Source organism: Calonectris borealis, chromosome 4, assembly GCF_964195595.1.
Source record: "Calonectris borealis chromosome 4, bCalBor7.hap1.2, whole genome shotgun sequence".
Lineage (NCBI taxonomy): Eukaryota > Metazoa > Chordata > Aves > Procellariiformes > Procellariidae > Calonectris > Calonectris borealis.
The window spans coordinates 20,890,449-20,913,366 of NC_134315.1; the positions used below are offsets into that span (position 1 = coordinate 20,890,449).

General features: G+C 36.2%; 1 protein-coding gene across 1 annotated transcript; it reads left to right on the forward strand.

Moving 5' to 3' along the window:
- On the forward strand, positions 1-22,698 carry PI4K2B (phosphatidylinositol 4-kinase type 2 beta). Its single transcript, XM_075148873.1, has 10 exons — positions 1-373; positions 4,619-4,776; positions 10,002-10,202; positions 10,720-10,851; positions 12,210-12,363; positions 13,969-14,036; positions 14,537-14,636; positions 17,243-17,376; positions 18,482-18,541; positions 21,079-22,698. The coding sequence occupies exons 1-10, from the start codon at positions 97-99 to the stop codon at positions 21,250-21,252; spliced, it is 1,458 nt and encodes a 485-aa protein (XP_075004974.1). The 5' UTR covers positions 1-96; the 3' UTR covers positions 21,253-22,698.
- Positions 22,699-22,918: the final 220 nt, after the last annotated feature.

The following is a 22,918-nucleotide window of genomic DNA, read 5'->3' on the forward strand; positions in this document are numbered from 1 at the left end:
GCGCTGGCGGCCGAGCGCGGCATGCACTGCGGCGGAGGGGCCTGAGCCCGCCCGGCGGCGCCTCCCACCGCGCTCAGCCCCCGGCCGCGGCCGCCCATGGCGGAGCCGGGCGCTGAGGAGCCCGATGAGCGGTTGCTGCTCCTCGCGGAGCCGGCGCCTCAGGGAGGGCCACCCTGGCGGGGGCCGCAAAGGGTGAAAGCCGCCCCCGGCGGGGCTGTGAGGCTGTGTGGGGAGCTGGGGCTCGAGGAGGAGGAGGAGGGTGAGGAGGACTCGGGGCCCGAGGGGGATGGAGAGGACGAGCCTCTCCTGCGGGCGTCGGGCCGCGGCCGCCGGGCGGGCGCCGCCTGGGACAAGGAGCTCCGCGCCGCCGCAGGTACGGCCGCGGGCCGCCGCCTCCTCCGCTGGGCTCGGCTGAACGCGGAGGGGAGCGGTGCGCCCGCGCGGCTCGGGGCAGGGTGGCTCTGCCCGGGGAGGGTGCCTAGGTTAGGCTGCTCGGGTGCCTCTGGGGGAGAGGTGGCCCCTGCTCTGTCCTGCCAGCGGGGCTAGAAAAATACCTGTAGGGACTAAAGTACGCCTGATGTGCCGTGCCCGATGCCTCCTTGAGGTGTTGCCCTGTACGGGCTCGCTGACTGGTAGTCTTTGAAGGGAAGGTGCTGTGAGTGGCTCGAAATTCAAATGCTTTGTCTTTATGTGCAGGGCTGCACGAACTCATTTACATCTTCATGAGTGTCTCCGCCGTGACTTCTGCTTGTTCTCAGTCTTCTATTTTGTTGAGCTTTGCTTTGGTTGTTTCTGTCATATTTCTTGAAACTTTTGGCTTAGCACGTTTTACAAACTCTATTCTGTGGTGGGACTGGCTGCTGCTTCTCGAACACTTAGCGAACTCTGTCAAGTTTTCCATTTGTCTCGCCTATTCCAGCGATTACTTGTTTGTGAGCCTCATCTTCTCATCCTGTAAAAAAATTTTACTCTGTTTCTGTTCTTTGCTCCAATCATCTGTTCACTTCTTTGTTCCATCACATGTATTAAGAGTTTTACATGTGAATTCTTCTGACATATTTTTGGTTTTCATAAAAATTTATCTGCTTTCCATGTTTTGAAATTCAGTCTTGAAGAGAGAAATAAATGTGATGTGAAAATTCAGAAATGCAGGAACTTAGTTATGAATTTGAAAAGCAGCATAAGTGTGGCCATTATCTAATTCTAAATATACGGGCAAGATGATAAACTACAGAATATTTATTGCCCTCTTTTTTTTTTAGACTTTAAAGCTTTTTGATTCTGTGCAACTGTGTAAATAGATGTACATCTAGGAAAGGTTTGCTGACAGAAATCTGTGGAATTCTATCACTTAATAGTTTTTGCTGTTGTAATTATTCCATATGATTTCTTGCCAGACACTGGTAAAAGTTGTTCCTTTTGCAACAGTAGCGTATTAAAAAAAAAAAAAATCCAAACAAAACCCTGATCAATTTGGGCAAGATAAGTTATGCTATTAACTTTTTTTAGTAGCCATAGAGACCTTTTGCTAGTGTACTGTGTTTAACCATAAGAAAAAAAAAATCTCATCTTTTAACCAATGGTCTCAAGTGTAGACCAGACCTGTTAAAATGTTAGAGTTCGTCTGTCTTGTTCCCACAAGACTTAAGATGTGTTAATGCGACAATGCTTCTAGCAAAACATAGTTAATGCTTCAGAATGGAGACTAGAGCTGTGGGTCTTGCACCACTGGGGTGGTTAGGATGGTGAATGCAGAGTACTACTTGGGATCTGCCCCAAGAGTATGTAAGAAAATCTCAGAACTGTGATTGATCGCAGCATCTCATCTCTTGCTCTTGTTTCTTTATCCTTACCTTTTCTGTATGTCTAACACTTGAAGATATAGGATTGTTTCACATGTCAGGTGGAACAAAGATGCAGCAGATGTTGTTCATGCATGTTATTGCAACACAGAGTGTGTTTTCATAATGGGATTATGGTCAGAATATGAGACTCTGCATAGAAAAAGATGGAATTGATTGAAAGGACTACCTTTAATTATGTTAATGTTAAAATAGTATAAAGCTAGTTTAGTATTGAAGGAGTTCATACATGTTACTCTTGCAAAGTGTATTAGCTTAGCTTATGTCATGTTAACTTGATGGAAGAACAGGTTGAAGTGTATACGTGGATGATAGCATTCATATCTTCTTTGGCATGTCCTCATCATTCAAGTATAGCAGCTTCACAGCCTTAGGCCTTGTCCAAATTAATTTGAAAAAAGTTATTCAGCTTGGTAGTTAGACTGTGTGTGTGTAAGCCCTGGTCTCCTGAGTGGGAGGTTAATGAGAAGAGTTGTTTTCAAGAGCCGTTGCAATAAAAAACCCCTTGATTAGTTATAATTTTAAGTTTAGAGACTGTACTGGGAGTAGGTTGTGACCATGATTAAAATAATTTTTGAAGAAGAAACCAACTCAGAAAACCCTGCCACATTCAGCAAATACTAGCTTCAATTAAAATGATTGATTTTCATATGGAGAGTGTTGATAAACCAAAAGGAAACTTCTTAAAACTGCCAGTTTCCTTGTTTTCAGCCTGTACGTTTTTGTGCGGCCACATCACTGTGGTAACAGAAGGCTTTCTAGTAGCATAGTAGCAATAATGAACAAATCATAAGTTTCAAAAATTATTTTTCTTTTTCCTTGAGCATACAGTATCATGCGGTTGGTTTGTTTGGTTTTAATTTGATTTTTAATTGAAAATATTTTTCCTGCAGTTATCTTTTATGTTAGAAAAGACATGGTTGAAGAATTTCCTCAAGACAGTGAGACTCCTTATGGTTTTAGATTCTGGAATGAATGCACAAAAATTAAAAACTGACCTCTGAGAAAGTTGTCTTCTGCATAGACAACTTCAATCCCTGTGATAGAAAGTTCATCTGTAGGTCCTCTTCATCTGGAAGATTAATATGCAAAGCAACTGAATATGGATGTTGCAATTTGTTTGGTAACAAGTATAATGCACAACCTTAATTTTGCTTTCACTGACAAAAATATGTAGTAGTTGCAGCTCAGCTGTATGATGTGATGTTTCTCGTGTAGAGATAGTTGAAGCTTGAACATGGAATAAGAACCACTGATTGAAAGTGACTTTTTCCGTAAAAATAAGTGTATTGTGGGTTTCTTGGTTTATTTCCCTAACTCATTTAAGTACTTTGTGACAGGGAAATCTTAGAACCCTTTCCCTCTGTCTTGGTGGCTGACTCTATGAAATGCAATTTATTGATTTGCCCTGACAGTCCCAATAAAAGTCTTAAAATTAAACTGTAGTTTATTGCAGAAGTATTGGCCAAGTAGTCTAACAGATTCTAATCCAATGGGTTATAGTTGTTGATCCTTAAGAATGAGGTGTTATTAGTTTTAAGGCTTTTCTTCCTATTGCCAACTTATACTAAGATTTTCCTGTTTAATGCTTTTTAGTTGTTTTTGTCGGGAAGCCATGTTATTATTTGTGAGTGGTTCATGCAAGCAAGTGGTAACGTTTTAGAAAACTTCAAAGAGTGTCCTGTGCTACAAACAGGTGTTCCAATATGTCAAGAGTGATTTTTATTATTTATTTTTTATTTGGCTATCCACAAACCGTTTAACTTTTCTGAATGGATTCCATGTCAGTTGTTGTTCCAGACGAATGTATGTGTTTTATTTTATCTTACATTTCTTCAAGTGCTGAAACGGGAACAAGGCAACTTTTATCTGTGAATGTTTAATTGAGAATAATGTAGCTGTTTCTTAATGCAGAAATGAGCCCTAATGCACAGACCCATTCAAATGCAGTCAGTAAGAATGTGGAATAATCCTAGCCTTAAAAGTAAGGTACAGAAATCTACAGTTTCAAAACTTGGAGAGAAATGGTTTGAAAAAGCTTAAAGAGTGATAGAAGTATTAAATTCTGGCAACTTCTTTTCTCGTTATCTTTCTACATGTTTGCATAGGGTTTGCATAAATGCCTGCATAGAACTGATCTTTTGGTCAGTATGCAAAGAAATTCTAGAAGGAGTTGATAGTGTTTCAATGTTGGAATAGTGATGGCATGCAGTACTTCACTGGGATATTGGTGCACTTGTCAGAGCTACATGTAACGGATTGTTTTGTGAATGACATCGTTGTATCTTAGTAGATAGTGAACGTGTTAGCCAAGCTGTTAAATGAATGGTGTGATACCATTCTAACAGTTAGTGGGTAATGGACAGGTAACTTTATCTACAAAAGGACACAAAAATCTTAATAAAAAGCTTTAGCATTTTTTTTACAGATATGATTTTGAAGGGCTTTTTTTTCTTATAGACTTCCTTATGTAAATAAAAATAAAAAAAAAAATCCTTGAAAAGTATAAACACTTTGCAGTGGTAGTCTCAAATTAGTTGTTGCAGATTCAGCTGATTTACTTTAAACAAAAGGTTGATTAGACGTGGGTAAATCAGTGGGAAAACTTGCACTGATTTAATGGACCAGATTTTTCAGGCCTGCTATCGAATGGGCATTAGCAGGGAAGGCTGTCAGCTTTTCAGTGTGTTTACTTACGCGGTTGTCAATTCATAGTGCAAATTACACTTAAGACTGCTTCTTTTCTTATTTTTCAGGGCATACAGGACATACTGCTGATATGAATATATTTTTAGATGATCCAGAATTTGCAGAAATTATTCTGAGAGCAGAACAAGCTATAGAGTGTGGAGTTTTTCCAGAAAGAATCTCTCAAGGATCCAGCGGGAGTTACTTTGCCAAGGATCCAAAAGGGGTGAGTGTGTTACTGCAAAGTCAGAGACACTATCAGCAATGAGTTTAAAATGGAAATTTTAAAATTCTGTTTAAATGGAAATTCATTTAAATAAGTTGTTTAATAATTTATGGTATGCCAAAATCTATGTTGGAAAAATCAACGCAAATAATATTTATATTTCTAATTATGTCTTGCAGCATAAGCTAAGCCAAAATAACTATTATTTCTCTGTTGCAGTTTTACGATGTTTTGAATGATCTGCACTAAAGAAATAAGTAGAAAATAAAAGGGCCTTTTTAGCATCTGAAAACAATTCGGGGATTCCTTTGTGCAGAATTTAACTTTTTGTTCTTTGTGTGTTTTAATTGATTTTTGACACAACTGAGCTTCTCATTTGGGTACTGTTTAGGTTTCTTTAGCCAAGCCTCCTATATTTTTGTCTCTTTTCTTTTTAGATAGTCTTTTATTTATGTCATATCTCCTTCCTCCTATATGAGTGGAGGACGAGAAGGGTGATCTAAACAAATGTACCTTTTTACTTGTACTTGTCTGCTGAATCTGGACTTGGAAGATTTGATTACCCCTCCCTTAGTGGTAAATGGTTGAATAGTGATCATCAAAGAGGTGTCCTAAAGTTACTTTGAGACAGAGAAGTAACAGTTACCTGAATATCTGGCTTGAAAAGTAACATTTGATTAGCATTATTTAGTAAGAGAAAATGATGTTTCAGACATATTTTCACATTGTTTTCTTTAAATTGGAAATTCTTTGTCTGCTTACCGACCTGTTCCAAAAAAGAGGACTCTCAACCCTCACACCTTTGTTAATATGTCATACCTGATTTTATTTTAAGCTCAGTCAGCAGTCTTGTGGTCTTAGGTAGATGTAGGTGTTCATTAATCTTAAAGATCCCAGTTGTGTTGGACATGGAAGTTGTAACACTTTAAGTGCCTAGGTTTTCAGAACATATTTAAGATTGTTGTTCTTCCCTGCTTCCACAAAATGATCATTTCCCATTTGTTTAGGAAGTATTATTTTTTTTGTTTAGCTTTTATTCACATTATTGGTCATTACAGAATATATTTCTGTTTTGCCACCTCATTTTCATAGACATTTGGTTTGTTTTAATGCCTATTAACCACCTGGTGATAGTTTTTACACTTTGAATGAGTGATTTTTAGAATAGTTACCTGACTTAATAGAAATAAATATATGAATTTATGAATTTATTTCTGAGATAGAAAGTGGCAGGACTGCCCCTTCAAAATCTTCTAAGAACTGCACATTTCAGTTCACACTCCTGTGTTCCAAGAACATTTGTTAGTAATGACCCCCTTCATTCTGGTGGAGGAGAGCCAAAGTAGGCTGGGAAGGAGGGTCTCTCTCTTTTTGAAACTAGAAGGAAAAAAAAATTTCTTTCTCTAATTGCTTTGTGGGATTCTTGCTGTCGCGTACAATGCTGTTAGTATGAAAACCTGTTCAAAGTTTCAGCAGACATTTTAAACTTCAGGTCACTTCCCTACTTCAGTAGTTCAGTTCTTTGTAGGTTTTCAAGTTGTGTGCTTATATGTACATATTCAAACTTTATACTGCTTTTAAAAAGGTTTTATAAATTAGGATTATATCTTATTTAATATGCAATAGGAAAAAATCTGAGTAAGTAACCAAATACTGGTTTAAATCAATACTTTTTCAAAAATTAAATGCATGATGTGTCTAAAGAGTATTCTACAGTGTTATGCTAAAAGTGCTTTAAAACTTAGGTGTTTTTTGATTAAGTGTTTTTTTGGAGTTTTTCTTAATGCTGTGCAATTGAGATCTTTTATTTTTAGAAAGTTAGTTAGTAGAGAAATTACTTGACAAAAATCATACTTGTTCTGGATTTCAATATGTGTAAATCTGTTCTTTCTGAAGCCTCTCCAGACTGCTTTTGCAGTTTTTTGGTGACTAGCAATTGCCTGATAGACTCACTGTGCCCTGGGGCTAATACGAGAGTATTTACAAATAATTTTTGTAGCCATAGTATTTTGCATGGAGCACCTTGTTTCTTATGTGATGATTTTCTTGTTGGTTTTACTTTGTTTTGCAGTGAAGTGTTTTTGTTCTCGTTAAATTCCTAGTAATGATTTGCCCTCCCTCTTCATGCAGGCCATTGATTTGAATGGAAGTATTTAGGAATCATGAAGTCTAAAAAAACACCGATTTTTTTATGTGCGCCAGAAATTTTCATTGCAAAATATGAAAGTATTTGCCAACATGGAACTGTGGGAGTAATGATACTGAGTTCCTAGCTGACTTTCAATTTTGCCTTTATTCTTTGCACTAAATTTAGAGCTTATCTAAATTTGTTATCCATATTAAAGGTCTGCTAAAACTTCATTTTGTCAATAGTGCAACTCTCATTTGTAGAATGGATTTCACATCCTGTTTGACAGAGTATTGCATCATTCTACTTCAGACCAGTTTTGTGACTTGCTTTCTCCTATTTGTCTTGAGTAATCTCCTCCTCCTTATGCTGGGAAAGAGCTTATTAAAGATGTGCTAAGCCGTCTTACTGGTCAGCTTCTGAAGTGTTTCCCACACTAATACCAAGTTACAGGTAAAATAACCTGTTTCCATTAGGTCATCTTATTTGCTGATTTGGGTCTATCAGAAAGATAAAACTAAAATTGATTCATTAAAATTATTAACTTTCTGCATTTATTGACATAGTTGTATACTGATATGAAGCAGTTCAGTACTTAAGCAGCACTATTGCTGAAGTGTTGAATATTTCTGCATTTGTTGTTCATTGTGTAACCAATAAAGTAAAAGACATTATGTCTGTTACAAACTGTTCTGCAACATGTTTTGACAATTTAGCTATTGGCTAATTGGTAATGCCAATGGAGTCAGTCTAGAAATTAATTCTGACTTGCAACATTAAGACTGGCCTTGGTAGGTTATCTATGTATTGAGCTTTCTTGTTCTACTCTGGCCCTCAACATCAGTGGCAGAATTTACCAACGTTCTAACTTCAGTGAAACCTTGAAAACCATATTTAGATTTGATAATATAGCACAGTACGGTCTAGGCAAGTAATGGAATGAACTAAGCTCCTTTTTAAAATGGGCAGTTTGTAGGAAGTATTATCCAAAGAGCAATTCAGAAAAGAGAGAATTAATGGCTTGGCATATACTACGAAATACACCACTGTCTTTCTGGGAAATGAAAAGCTGCTAACTTTGTTTTGAGCAGGTATATACCTGTGATTCATATCACTCTTTAACAATTCTAAACCTAACATTAGAATTTTGACTAAACTAGTATACCAAGTACATTCACTTTCCAAATTGTTGTGATTTAAAAAAAAAAGAAGTAAATTGTTCAGAGAACATCCCGGCCTTTCATGTTGCATAGAATATTTATTGTAAGGATAACCTTTTGTGTAGGTCTAAATTGAATTGTGTCTGTGCAGTTGCATACAACTTGCTCGTGATTTTGAATCTAACTTAGAATCACAGATAATAGCATGCTGAAAACAAGAGATTTTTTGTTAATTTGTTTCCTGGCCCCTGTTGATAGGAAACTTATTTTATAGGTTGAATGCAAATAGTGATATTTTGTAATTTATTTCTCCTCATAGTTGATGGGAATGAAACAAAATAGATGGACAAGACAGGTGATGCTACTAATGCCTGGTGTCTTGTGTACTTTGTTTACAAACTGAATGAAATAAGTTCTCTGTAGTTAGTTTGTCTTGGACAAAGCATGATTGTCATGGACCATCTTGGACTAGTTAGATTGTCTTGGACAAAGTGGGTGAAAATTCTGTAGAAGCTAGAAAAACTAGTCAGGTCCTCTCCCTAATCTGGTTGAATCAGCAGCTACTGAAGCAGAATGCTGGTTTCTGACTGCCAGCAAACTTGTTCATGACTAAAGAGTGTAAATCAGCTATGAGTGTTGGTGCCACAACAGGCAGTGTTTAGCTTATTGAGATATGCACTTTTTTGATAAGGATTCAGGAAAGTACTAATATGTGAAAATGCTTCTTAAACAGTTGTTCTTAAATATTTATTAGATAAGAATTTGATTTACTTACCATGGTCCTGTGAGAAGGAACGAAGATACAGCATTTCTACAGCATTTCACTTGAGCTATAGAAGGGTCATTACATGGACTTTATGCACTAGGCTAAAGTTTATCACGGACAATTGGAAGGTTAAATATTTTAGTGTGGTAATAATGTTGTGGTTTGAGGTTAACAAATACAGAATCACATGTAGGAGGCACCTTGAGAAATCATCTATTTAATGCCTGTGTTGTGGAGCAAGATCGTCTTAACATGATTCCTGATGAATGTCTAACTAACCTGTTGTTAGTGGCATCCTGTTTTGGAGACTACACAACCTGGCAGTCTGTTCTAGTCTTGAAGCCATCTTAAGGTTCAAAAGGATTTTTTCTTTGCAACTTATCTGCTGGAATTTAAGCCTATCATTTCTTGGCTCGTTAACAGTAAATGTGTTGTTCCTTTTTTCTCTATAGCAACCGATTACATAGTTCACTGTGCCCCATTTTCTTTTAGGCTAAACAATCCCTGTTCATACAGTCTTTCATTAGTCACATTTTTTGTGATTAGTCACAACTTTCTCCAGTTTGTTAACAGATTTCTTGAAGCATAGTGTCCAAAATTGGACACAGCACTCTGAGTAATTTTAAGCTTTACTGCATGTCTCCAATGTAAATGGTGGCGGATAGTGTGAACCATTGTCAGCTTTGAGTTGAGGAATCTACAGTGGTGGTAAACAACACCACTCTTTGGAATTGTAAAGTGCAGAATATTTTGATCCATTCTAACTTAAAGCAATAAATAAAATAGATATAAAAGAGAAAAGGTAACATTTGATTATTAGCATTCTGTATGTTTGTCGCTTTCCTGGAACCATTATGTCTCTGAAATGTCTTGACAATGAGTTAATTGCTGGGCCGAAAATGATTTTTACAACTACTTTTAAAACCTCCTTTTTTAAAAAACTTAGAATAAAATGCAGTCCTCTCCAATTTTGAAAAACTGGTTTTGATTTTCTCTTATGAAGAGCTTGTTTTGAATTTGTTAGTTTTATTATTTCATCATCTAAAAAGAGCAACTGTAAAATGCAATGTATAATATCTAAAATGATTTTGAAAATTAGTTATTTGAAAGTATTGGTTAATCTTTTGCAACTCGAAACATTCATACTTTAATTTTATATTATTTATCCTAGAAAATTATTGGAGTGTTCAAGCCAAAATCTGAAGAGCCTTATGGACATCTAAATCCAAAATGGACCAAATATTTTCACAAAGTTTGTTGTCCTTGCTGCTTTGGCAGAGGCTGCCTCATTCCAAATCAGGGATACCTCTCTGAAGCTGGTGCCTATCTTGTGGATGACAAGCTGGGGCTAGGAGTTGTACCTAAAACTAAGGTAAAAGTTAAAATACATAAATTATTGCATGCAAAAAATATATAGCAACAGCTTTTTCAGTCTCTGGACTGTAGTTGTGGAGACATGCTTGTATATCATGCATTATCCCGAAGTAATTTATAAACTACTGCAAGTCCAAAGGCACAGTGGTTTGGTGTAGAAATAGTGACTGTGATTTTTGTTTTAAAGGATAAGTTTGCGATCTGAATTGGATCTCTTCTTTGGAACTATTTTAGTTTCTGGCATTTTCTGACACTTTTGTGCCTCATGTTTTGGTGAGATGCAACAGAATTGCAAAAAGCAGCATATAAAGATTCCCACTTAAAAGTCTTTTACCATATTTTTGTTTGAGATATGTAAAATAGCAAATATTCACCTTTTCATATAAAATTTGTCTGTTGGAAATGCCTGATACTTCCTTTTTGCTTTTGTGACAACTATGTATAAAATTTACTGTAAATTTATAATTGAAATAATAAGGAATTCTGAGCTGTGTTTTTAACTTTCGTATTTTAAGGTTGTCTGGCTTGTCAGTGAGACCTTTAATTATAGTGCAATAGATCGTGCAAAGTCAAGAGGAAAAAAATATGCTTTAGAGAAAGTGCCAAAAGTTGCTAAAAAATTTAATCGAATTGGACTACCTCCTAAGGTAAGATGAAAAATAAGTAATTTGTTCATTTCCTGATTCTTATACAAAACTTTGAATTAAAAAAAAAAAGAAGAATATTTATAGCTAACTTCAACAGGAGAAGAAAAACCTTATTGCTTGTTGAAAACTGTCTCTGAATGACTGAAGTTTGATAAATATGCATCATTCCTTCATTTGAGCTATGTTAATAATCTCGCCACTTTTTGTATCAATCTGCATTCTAGCTCTCTGCTGAAGGAGTAACATGTTAAAATGTTGTACATCTCACTGTTTTTTTTTTTCCTTGACTGTTCAGTACATTTCCCTTCAGCATCATGTTTTTAATTGTCTAATTGTTTCTTCCCTGCAATTCATCTAGTTCTTTCATTTTTCCTAAATCTTTTTTTTTCCCTTCTATTGTTTTAGGTATCCTATTGTTGTGTTCATCCTACCTTCCTTTCATCTTGTGTGCAGTACTCCACTGACTAAACCTCACATCTTTCTTGCCTAATGAGTCTTACTATGTATCCCCCCCCAAAAAAATATCACCACAGTGTTCTACTCCTGAATTTTTAAAACACAGTTTATGTACAGCTTGGGTGATCCACTTGTGTCAGTTCCCGGAAATTTTGATCCATGTGACATACGTTATGCAAGCTTGTATCAGCATGGTTATTCCACATGCTACCTGTTTATCCATGTCTCTGCACATGTGCATCTATCTGCGTTTTACTTCTCGAATATAAGTCCTCTTTTGAATTTTAATCTTGAGCACCTTTCCTGTTGCCCACACATATGGAGCCTATGCCATCTATAGTTTTCTTCCATAGACTCTTTTGGGAAATGTATTTCAGCCATTTTGATGCAAAAAGTCTGTCTTGAAAAAATGGTTAATGCTGTTCTCATCAATGAAACATACAAGCTTTTCAGAGAGGAAGATTTTTCTCCTGTGATTTTTTGCGAGTTTCCTATGAACCATTGAACCAAGTGTTTCCAATGAAAAAGAGAATAGATGTTATTTCTTTCTCTTGGTTTCAAATATTGCTCGTAATATTGAGTGTTCATTTATGTTGAGCTATCTGGCTACATTTTATTCCTGGTAAACTTGGTGAGTGCCTAAACAAATATTTTTTAAATAAAAAGAAACCACCACCAAAAAACCCAGAAAACATGCTCATGATTTGAGTCTTACTTTTTTTTTAGAATTTAGGAATGAAAGAGAAACCATTTAGTAATCTCTTCTTTTTTTTTTTCTTTTAATGTCGTACTTCCTGTGTTCTGAACTTTGAAAATATATAATCATTTTTTCTGTTAATGTTAAGATTAGTAATGTGACCTACCCAAGTGCATTTTCCAAATGCAGTTTCTTAATGTTTCAGGTTGGCTCCTTCCAGCTGTTTGTTGAAGGATATAAGGAAGCTGACTACTGGCTCAGGAAGTTTGAAACTGATCCTTTACCTGAGAACACAAGGAAAGAATTTCAGTCACAGTTTGAAAGATTGGTTATCTTGGATTATGTCATCAGAAATACAGGTATTTGTTAGCGTCTCTTGGTGTCTATCTTCTTTTGAGAGGCAGAAGTGGTAAGCAGTGCTGGCTGAAAGCTGCTGCTGAAGGCTTTTAATGCATTTCAGATGCTTTTCTCACAATTGAAGGGCAGAATGTTGCATTTTAAATTTTAAAATTTTACTTTGGATTCAAACGTTAAATAGTGCAATATGACAAAATCCAAACAACCCTTTTTGGCTGTTACTTGATATTTTTACGCAATGCAAGAATTCAAGAACAAATACTTTCATTATGCTTTAATTCTGTCAGTATGCTATTAACTGTCTGTTTCCCCTGATAAGGATAAGGGATGGTGGGGTTTCAGGAACCATAAGAAAAGCCGTGACTACCATTCCTTTTATGCTAAGCTGGAGCCGATAACAGCACAGTTTCGCATCAGTGCAAAATAGTTCATATTCGTTGTGACTAGGCACTGAAGTACAACTGTGATGTGTATCTCTCAGTAGTTCTCCTGAATTCTTGTTTCTTTCACTCAGAAGCTGGGATTCTTCTGTTGACTATGTAGGTGATTTATTTCCTCAAGAATCCAAAGGCAGTTTTATATTTAAAATACTTCCTTTGCTGCTTTGTCAGAGGTGGGCATCTTTACTCTTCTTCAGGTGTACCAGCTCTAGTTGATTTTTTCCTTTTCTTAAATTCACTTATTAGAAAGGAATCCAGCTGAAAATAAGTCACTCTAACCTGTGGCTTTTTAGAAGCAAACTAAAAGAAGAAAGTTTCATAAGAACATAATGCTTCATAGCTGCTGCTATGGTCTGTCAGCTTTATCAAATAAATCCCAGTGTTTCCAAATAATTACTGTGTCCTGTGATGTTCTTAAAATTGTAAGGAAAATACTCAAAATGCAAAACCTCATTATGTGGATGATTTTACCTTCATCTAATATATCTAATCGTGATAGAAAATGAAAATCTTCTGATGGATGTTTAACTAAACTTAAGGGAGCACCTTAAGATGACAGAAGGACCTAGAAATCCATGCAGTCATTCTCTATCTGAAAGACCCTGTCAAAGCCTTCAATGTCTCAATTTTGTCTGAATGGTGCAGACGTTTTCAGTTTCTGAAAAGTTCTTCAGGTTTTTTTCCCCCCTCCATCTTTGAAGAGTCCATTTTCTCCATGTAGTCAAACATCACACCATCTGTGTGATGGGAGGGCCTCTCCCTTTCCCCCATCGGCATTAAAACAAGCTTAAAAATTAAATCATTGTAGTTGCTGCTGCTGACAGTCTTTTCTCTAGGAAAAGTGTGCATTACAGGCAATCTTTCTGCATAAAATAGATGAGAATAGTTTCTTTCTTGATATTTTGCTGTATATTCAGCCAGTTGGGGAAACTAAAGTAGTAATGCATACCTAAGAACACTTGGTAAACTTTTGGTCTTTCAAGCAAATCGGTTGCCTCAAACATTTCATTAAAGCTAAAACACATGTATTGTGATGGAAAAAACTTTTTGAACAGTTTTGCCTGACTCCTTTGGTAAATTCTCAATTGACAATATTAGTCGTATATCACTTTAGATGATGATTTCTTTATAAATGATGTGTTGTGACGTGCATTTTCCTGTTTAAAGACAGAGGTAACGATAACTGGTTAGTCAGGTATGAAAAACAAGATGATGGACTTGATCTGTCAGATAAGGTAAGAAAGTTGTACTCTGAAATTTACATTCTTTAAATTGTTTAGTTTTATAACTTGATCTTGTGGGGGATTAAGTGCAGGGCTTTAATCCTGGTGCATGGTCTCAAGAAATATGATAACTGCAAATTATTCTAGGCGAAATAAATGGAAAAGCTATTTGGATTAGACTAGTCTGGATAGAACAGTGCTAGAAGTTATTTTTATTGTTCTGTATTTTTTTCTTTACTTGGTTGGGCTATAATAATAATAAAACTGCCCACTGTTGCTCAAGCACATTTCTTCAGTTATTTATGTGCTCTGTGTATCTTGTATTTGGGGGAAGGGCTCCTTTTTAATGGTGGTAGAGTAAGAATTATGTGTGCTGGAGTTTATTTGGATATTCCTTTATATTGTTTAAGTTGACTTTAAGCAGTGAAGCCAAAAGGTGTATTATTTAGTATTTTTAATGTATTTTAGTAAGCACATAAGCATCACTTATTTTTCAAATGTTCCTTCCATAGGATAGCCAATGGACTATAACTAAAGAATCCACTATTAAAATTGCTGCAATTGACAATGGTTTAGCATTTCCTTTTAAGCATCCTGATGAGTGGAGGGCATGTAAGTATTGCATTCTTCAATCATCTTCCTTTTGGGAGAGTAACTTCTAAATAAGTATTTTTTGCTTGGGTTGTTGTAGTAAGAAACTAAGAAATCGTCACTGTAGTTATAGATTGAATTTTTAAATAACGTACTTTTGTTCAGAAAGTAAGCAACAAATGCCATTTTTGCAATGGCATATGTGATTTAGTCCTTGTTCATATTTTTTACCCTTATACCTTTAAACAATATAAATACATGGATATTCATGAACATACTACTGTTTGTAAACTGACTGGTGGAATTGGAAAAAGTTAGCAACATGTTTCTCATGTGTGTTTTCTTGAAAACCATCGTGGAAAGTTACTGGGGTGTAAGGATATGCAAGTTGTCTCTCTAATGGCCAAATTTCTATTTCAAAAGAAAGGGTACTATTGTAGGTGAACAAGTAGACAAGTTACATGTTACTCTTACTTGTTCTCAGCTTTAGCTTACATTAGAGAAGGTAATCTTCAGTTAGTATTTTCGAGCAGACTGAAAATTGATATTACTGTTAAAGCTAGATTGTTTCTGACCACATCTCTGACTACTTATAGTTTAGAGGGAAGTGCCCAACAGGGTTTACAGTTATTTCTGTGGACTATTAGCCGATCAGGTAATTATGGCAGTTAAGTGTGGGCTAGTTTTGGTGTCAGAAGGCTGGTTAATTACCTCACCCAGAGCTCTGTATAGTCCCAGACATCTTGATACTCAGTAGTTACTGTCCTACGTATCTCTTGGCTACAGTCACTTCTGCAGCTGTTCTAGAGACATGGCAATATTGCTTATTTTATACCATCTTTTACTTCAGCATCAAAAGTAATAAACTTGGATAATCCTTTAGAGTTCTTTTGGAGTTGGACAAGTGTGTGGCAATTCTGTAAAGGTAAACTTTTAGCATAATGTTGTTTAAAATTGCAGGCTCTTGAGGGGTAGAGCATGTTTTCTTGATGACTAGAGCTGGTTGATTGTCAAGGATAACCTCCTCAAAGCCAGAGAACAGCCTATCCAAAAGGCAGAAAGTTGCTCCAGTGTGGATGAACAGGGAACTCCTGACTGAACTGGGATACAAAGATTAAGTACGTTTAAATTTAAAAAAAAACAAAAAAACAAAAAAACAAAAAAACCGATGTGGAGACTGCCCTGGAAAAATAGAGACTTTGTCCAAAAGTACAAGAATGGAGTTTGGAAAGTCAAAGCTCAGCTGGAGTAAAGCTAGCAGAGGATGTAAAGGGCAACAAGAAAGGGTTAACTAAATTAGAAGTGAGAGTGGGACTGAAGAAAAGTGCAGCAAGGATCTAAAGGCAAAAGGCATAAGAAAGAACAAGTTATTCAGTGCTGACTTTACCTCAGTTTTCACTTGTAAGACTTGCTCTCAGGCTTTTAGGTCTTAGAGCTCATAAGCAGAGCCTCTGGGAATGAATCATTACCCAAAGCAGAAAAAGGGAGCACTTAAGCAAAACGGACATACAGAAGTTCATAGGAGTAGCTGGGATGCATTGGAGGCACAATGGGAGCTGGCTGATGTTGTGAGGCTGTTTTCTCATCACTCTTGAAAGACTGTAGTAACGTGGGAGGTTGCCGATGACTAGAAAAAGGTAAGTATCACATCCATCTTCAAGAAGGGCAAGATGCAGGGTACAAGGAATGACGGGGTAGCCAGCCTAACCTCAGTCCCCGTGAAGATTGTGGAATGAATCCTCCTGGAAGCCATGTTCAAGCACATGAAGAACAAGAATGTGATGGGGAAGCCAGCATGGATTTACCAAGGACAAACTGTGCTTGACTGACTAGACGGCTTTTAATGATAAGATGACTGGTTCAGTGGATGAGGGGAGAGCAGAGAATACTGATTTTCCTGGACTTTTGCGAGGCCTTCTGTGTGGCCTCTTGTAGTATTCTTGTAGTCAAACGTGAGATATGAGCTGGACAAACAGACTGTGAGGTGGGTGGAAAACTGACTGCACTGTCAGTCTCAAAGGGCTGTGAGCAGTGTCAGGAAGTTCAATGGGTGGCCTGCTACTAGTGACGTTCCTCAGTTCCTGCAGCTGATACTGCTTGGTGTCTTGTTTAACATCTGGTAATATTATTTACTCTTACAATATCTCTTAAAACAGCTGTTTAATAGCAATTATGTGAAAAGTTAAGAATGTGTTTCTCAGCATGCTTAGAAGAAGGCATTTTAATAAACTAAAAATTTTTTTTGTTAATTCTTTGTGAGTCAAACATCTGAAAGATTTCTATTTGATGACAGCCATTATTTTACTCCAAAGGAAACTGCATTACTAAACTAGGAGGAGGCCTCTACTGTTGCTTACAGTATTTAATTTATATACCTTTTTTACTTATTGCTTCAACTAAGTATTTATTACTTAAGATGTATTTTCACTGTTTGGAAAAAAAGGCTAAGTAGCTGTAAAGTTGCTTTTGTAACTGTAGCCAAAAGAGGTATATGGGGTAACAATGTTGTGAAAAATGGTGTGTTACTGGAAACTTCCAGTAGGCAGCAGAGTACTGTATCAGTGGTAAGCACTTGAGAATTTAATTTTTGCCTGTTAATGATTAAGTGTACTGTTTTTCTGCATTAGATCCCTTTCATTGGGCTTGGCTTTCTCAAGCAAAAGTTCCTTTCTCTCAAGAGACCCGAGACTTAGTTCTTCCTCGCATTTCTGATATGAACTTCGTACAGGATCTTTGTGAAGATCTTTATGAACTATTTAAGGTGAATTGAGTGCTTCTTTGAATTGAGCATTACTGAAATAGCTATACCTGTAACAGAACAGTTAGATGGTTTTTCTTTTTATGAATTTAACTTCTGTATGTCATGATACTGTACTATTTTAGCTTAAACACTGGCATGGTAGAAAAGGTTTATATAATTAAGAGGAAGCTGTGTGGCTGATGTGGCTAATTGATAGTAATCAACTCATCTGAAAACATAATTACCTTTTATATTTCTAAGTTTCACATAGTTAAACAATCAGTTTAAGCTAGTTAACTTTTATAGCACGAATCTGTGTAAAAACTCCATTTAACATACCTCTGTGGTGTGTGTACACTGAAGATAAACTGTAGCAACCTGAGAAAATCATGTATTTAATGTAACTTAAAGTACCTGCATACCTTTCATACACTTAATTTTACATACATAAATTGTGTGAAGTTGATGCTGAAATCTTGACCATGTTTAAAGTAAGTCAAACTTATTTTAAAGATACTCAAATTGTGCTACAATATTGACATGTAAAGAAGTGCCCTTCTCTGAAACATTCCATAAACAATTGTGTCAGATGTTCAAGTGAAATAATCCAAATGATCAGGATGGAAAGAAATGGAAATTTTAAACTTTTGATGAAAATGCAGCTGTAACATCAAAACTAGATTCTGAAACACATTCGCAATATTTGCATCTTTGACTCAGTTGTATTCAAAGTGACTCTGGGTTGTCTGTTAAAACCAGTGGAAGTTGAAGTATTTAATAAATCTGAAGGAGGAAGTATTCTTTTGCCAGAGTAAAGGTGAGAGACAGAGCGGTGTAACATTATGTGATGGTATTAAGCCTACCTACCAATGCCCTGAAGTGATATCCACTGATGTGTTTTACTTTTGTGACGTGGAACATCCTTCATTTTCACATATGTAAACTTGCTGCAATAAATAGACCTTTTTTTGGGTCATACTATGACTATTTGAAGCTTCCAAAAATTATTATAATGTTGGTAAATATGACTATGCATAGTGTGAACTAGATGAATTTGTGTGCAAAATATATAGATAAAAATAAATGGGTCATTTCCTATAATAACTGTTTGTTTTCTTTAATAAAGACTGATAAAGGATTTGACAAGGCTACTTTTGAAAACCAAATGTCCGTTATGAGAGGGCAGGTAAGACTGCTTTTTTTTACATTTTTATTTATGTATTTAATTCGTCATCACTTCTCAGCTGTTTTTTTTTTAGAGCTACAAAAAATGTCTCCTATTGAATTGAAAGACCCTTGAAGGTATTTTCATCTGAGAAGACTAAATTTCATTCTAGGGTTTGTTCTTATTTGTGTATAGGTGAGACAGCTGAAAGTGCATACTGATTTTTTTATTTTTATAGAAGAAGATTTTCTTAAACAATGTAATTAGGTTTTATTGTTTTTGTGGGGGATAGGGGAGGACTTAATACCTATATATTCTTAGAAGGGATTTTAAAAATGAAACACTGGAGAAGAGTCATAAACTTGGATGGAAAACTTGGTGGGTAATTTAGTTATGTTATTAAAATAAATGTGACTTTATTTTGGACTGTTAACTTGATTATTGAAATACCTCTCACAGGAAAGCAATATTAGGTAATAAAATTTCTTCATCTTAGCAAATGTCTTCATCTTAGAAATTTGATGATGATTAAGTGTTTGTTTGTTTTTGTTTTTTTTAACACTGAAACAAGAGAGGACAAGGGTTTCTTCATCTTCTTGCTGTTTTAAAATTTAAGACTGGTGTGATATACTGGAAAACGAGCTTTAGCTAAGAACAAATTATTTGGTTCATTGTAGGCATAAAACAGTGATTTGTGAAAATGTGAGGGAATTGGACTAGATAAATTAAGTCCCCTTTGTCCTGAATTTATTGAAACTGACTTGTCTGTGTTCATAAATTCAACATGGATAGTTTAAAGCCAGACATTCACAATTCCTAGCGTGGCTTAATCCGACCTTTTCTCTGTAAAGTTTCCTATATCAAGAAGTACCTTGCACAAGACTGCAGCTCTGCTTAGTCAAACATAATCCCAGTTAACATTAGTTATGTGTGGTGGCTAAAAGCCAGCAAACCTTACTTATTAAATTGAATTATAGGAGTTATTTCTGAAATAACTTTTTTGAGAAGTTTGTGCAGTCACTGAAAGGTCACTTCTGAAGTATTCATCCATTTTAAACTGTGTTAAGTAGCTTTTTTTGTGATGAGACAATTGGCTACAGGGAATTTAACAAAAAGCTTAAGGAAAAAACCTGATCTATATAATTGACAGATATCTAGCTAAGGTTGTCTAAATTAATTTCCCACTATAAAGGCTGCATCTAGACCCTTTCTTCATATCCTTTCTCTGAGGTTGATTTCAGCAGAGATTTGTTTGGTTTTTTTAAATCTCTCTCTAGCTATACAAGAATGTGTTTCACTGTGGGAGATGTCAGGTTTTCAGGCATGGATTTAGGGAAGAAATGCAGATAATGAGTTATTTTTGGATGTCATTGGAAATACATCAGCAAATGATGCCTTTTAGACTTGCTTTTCATGTAAAACCAAAGTATGTCATAAGGGCATTGTGGAAGAGTTGGATATCTAGATCACATGGTAATGGATTCATTCAGTTAAGATGAAATTGCAGGATAGCCAAAACATCTGTAAATACATCCTAAAAAATGAAAATTTTAAGAGTTAGAAAATGAAGAATCTAGCTGACAAAGATAAGGAGGCTGAAGAGAAATTTATCTTGCACATAAGGGGCAAGATCTTTAAATCTAAGGTACCAAAGGTAGTTAGAAGCATATTTTTGTGAAGTGGGGGGAAAAATACTGGGAAGGGTTTGAAACCCCAAGATAAACAGTTCTGTCAAGAATATAGAGACTAAGTAACCAGATGGCACAGATATACAAAGGATTGCCTTAGAACTTAAAAAGTGTAAATGTCAGGTGGAGTTGCTGGAAGAGCCAAATTGCAGTAAACCACGCAAAGGACTTTATCTATCAGGGTTCTTCAGCCATGAAAGTGCAGAGTGAGCAGGGGATCAGTAGGTTGCAGAAGGAAGAAAGGGGCATTGTGCAGGGGGAGAAAAGGCTTGATATTAAGGATAATGAAGTGTGTCACCAGAACTAAATTGAATACTTGCCTCAGTTTTCAGCAGGATAACATTGAGCGTGGAGTAAATTATCAGGGCAGTTCATGAGCACTGAAGTTTTGGAAGGAAAATAACAGACTCCTGGGAGCTGAGGGCTGAATTTGGATCCTAGCACTGGGTTTGGCGTGGGTTAATAATACGGCTTCATATCTTCTGATACAAAAATAATTTGTAGCTAAACTCCTGGTAGGTCCTATGTTAAATACATGTTGATTGCTTTCTTACAGGTTTTTTTCATTAAAGGTGCAATGCTCTTAAGAGATGTGCTAAATTTAAATTGCTCTTAGATTTTTGTCTCTAACATTTTCCAAAGGTTCGGAGAGGGTTGCATGAAATATTCAAAAAAAGAATAGAAGGCTAGTCAGATCGCAGTAGGGTGTCATAATGTTACCAAATAAATAAAATATTTCTACTTGCAATAGAGTATCTTTTAATTGGCAGCACAGTCCTCTACAGAATTAAGAGTGGCATCTAAATTTATAAGCCTGCTAGCCAGAGTTTTATTTGTGTGCCCTCACCTTATCTGCTTTTACTCTTTTAGATACTAAACCTTACTCAGGCATTAAAGGATGAAAAAAGTCCCATTCAGCTTGTTCAGATGCCACGTGTGATTGTGGAGCGAAGTAGCACTGGAAGTCAGGGCCGGATTGTTCATCTGAGTAATGCGTTCACACAGACCTTTCATAGCAGGAAGCCTTTCTTTTCTTCCTGGTAGCAACAAAAATACATGGGAAGAGTAAGTTTCTCTTAACTTTAGAAAGCTACTTCTGTGTAAAGGCTCTGCAATAACGTACTTCTGCTGTATACCAAGAGCTCTGATTGCCGACACCTCAGAACTTAAATTCTAAAGACTTAAGAAATGTATTTTGAATGTAATAAAAGTTTACAATTTTTGTGTCAAAATTGTGAATTCTTATGTCAGGGAATGAGAAGAACTTGTCCATACTGTATTTTTATAGGCTAAATTAATGTATTCTGAATAATGGAAGATACAGTTTGCATTTGCTGAGAAACTACTTTTGAATACAACAGGAATTCTTTTTGTTTAATATAAATGTGAGAACTTATACACTATCAATTTCTTTTTATATGGTCTTTAAAAAAAAAAGTGCAGAATGTTATCTTTGTGAAAATGCTTTTTCTTGGAATTTCTTCCTGATATTTTAAGCAGTTTATAAATTTTCATAGGCTAGTTACTTGAAAAGTCATGCACTAAAAAAAAAAAAAAAAAAATCAATCTGTCCCTGACAAACAAGTGAAAGAAAGGAGAACAGAAAAAATGCTCCAAGTAGGTTTTTTGCACGTGGGGACCAAAAATACTTAAATAGTTGAATTGCAGCAAAATTCAACCTGAGTAAGTACACACAAGTACTGTGACAAAATAAACTGAGTGTACGTTTCAGAGGTTGAAATTTCACCTGTAGCTTTTAGAACTTGTGTATTTAAGCACATGTATGGAAAATTGTGATATTTCTTTATAGATCCATCACAACGAAAGAATTGCACCATGTTGTTACAGGTTTGTTTTGCCGTATGCGTATAAATGTGTTCATCAGTAGTCACCAAAGTGGTTCTGCGCTACTAACGACAGAAGCACTGATGTATTCATCACAGTCTGCCTTCTAAATTTCTATCTAAACACAGTTATTTTTTCGACTGGGAAAAAAAAAAGACTGTAGTACATAAAGCACAGAGACTCGCTATTGTACCCTTAGCAATGTCATGCTCATCTCCCAGTTGCCAATTGCATTTATGTTTAGGTTATGTGGTTTAAGACTTGATGGTCATGTTCCTAGATCTGTGGCTTATGTAACATGGTAAATATTTTTATTTTAGTAATTTTCTGGACAGTTAAGACTGGGAATGGGAGAAAAATTGCTGCTTTTATGAAACCTTCAGTATTTCAGACATTGCTGTATTTTGTAATTCTAAGCAATACTGTTGAACTCAAAATAATAAAATGCTTTGTATTTTATATAATTTTGAGTGGATGTAAATATTAATGTAGCATGTCAGCAATTCACGATTAACTGAAACGTTTAAGCCTTAAATGTAAAACTCGCTGTACGGTGGAGTTCAAAGTAAGATTGAAATGACCACCTTTATAAACTTCCCCTGATTGTTTTTATCCAAAGAGTTTATTAAAAAGTAAAAGACGGTGTTTATGTACCAGACATGCCACTGAAGAAAATAAATGTCATAGTCTAAAGCGCACGGGTTTTAGGCTGCGATGTCTGATCTGTTGCGCACGAAGTAGACCCTAACTTCGGTGCGTTTCGGCCACGTTGCGGTGCGGCACGGCACAAACCTGTACCTCTGACCCGCAGCGTTCCTCTCCCTTGGCGGCGGGTCCGCCGCACCGCTGGGGGGCGCCGCGGCGC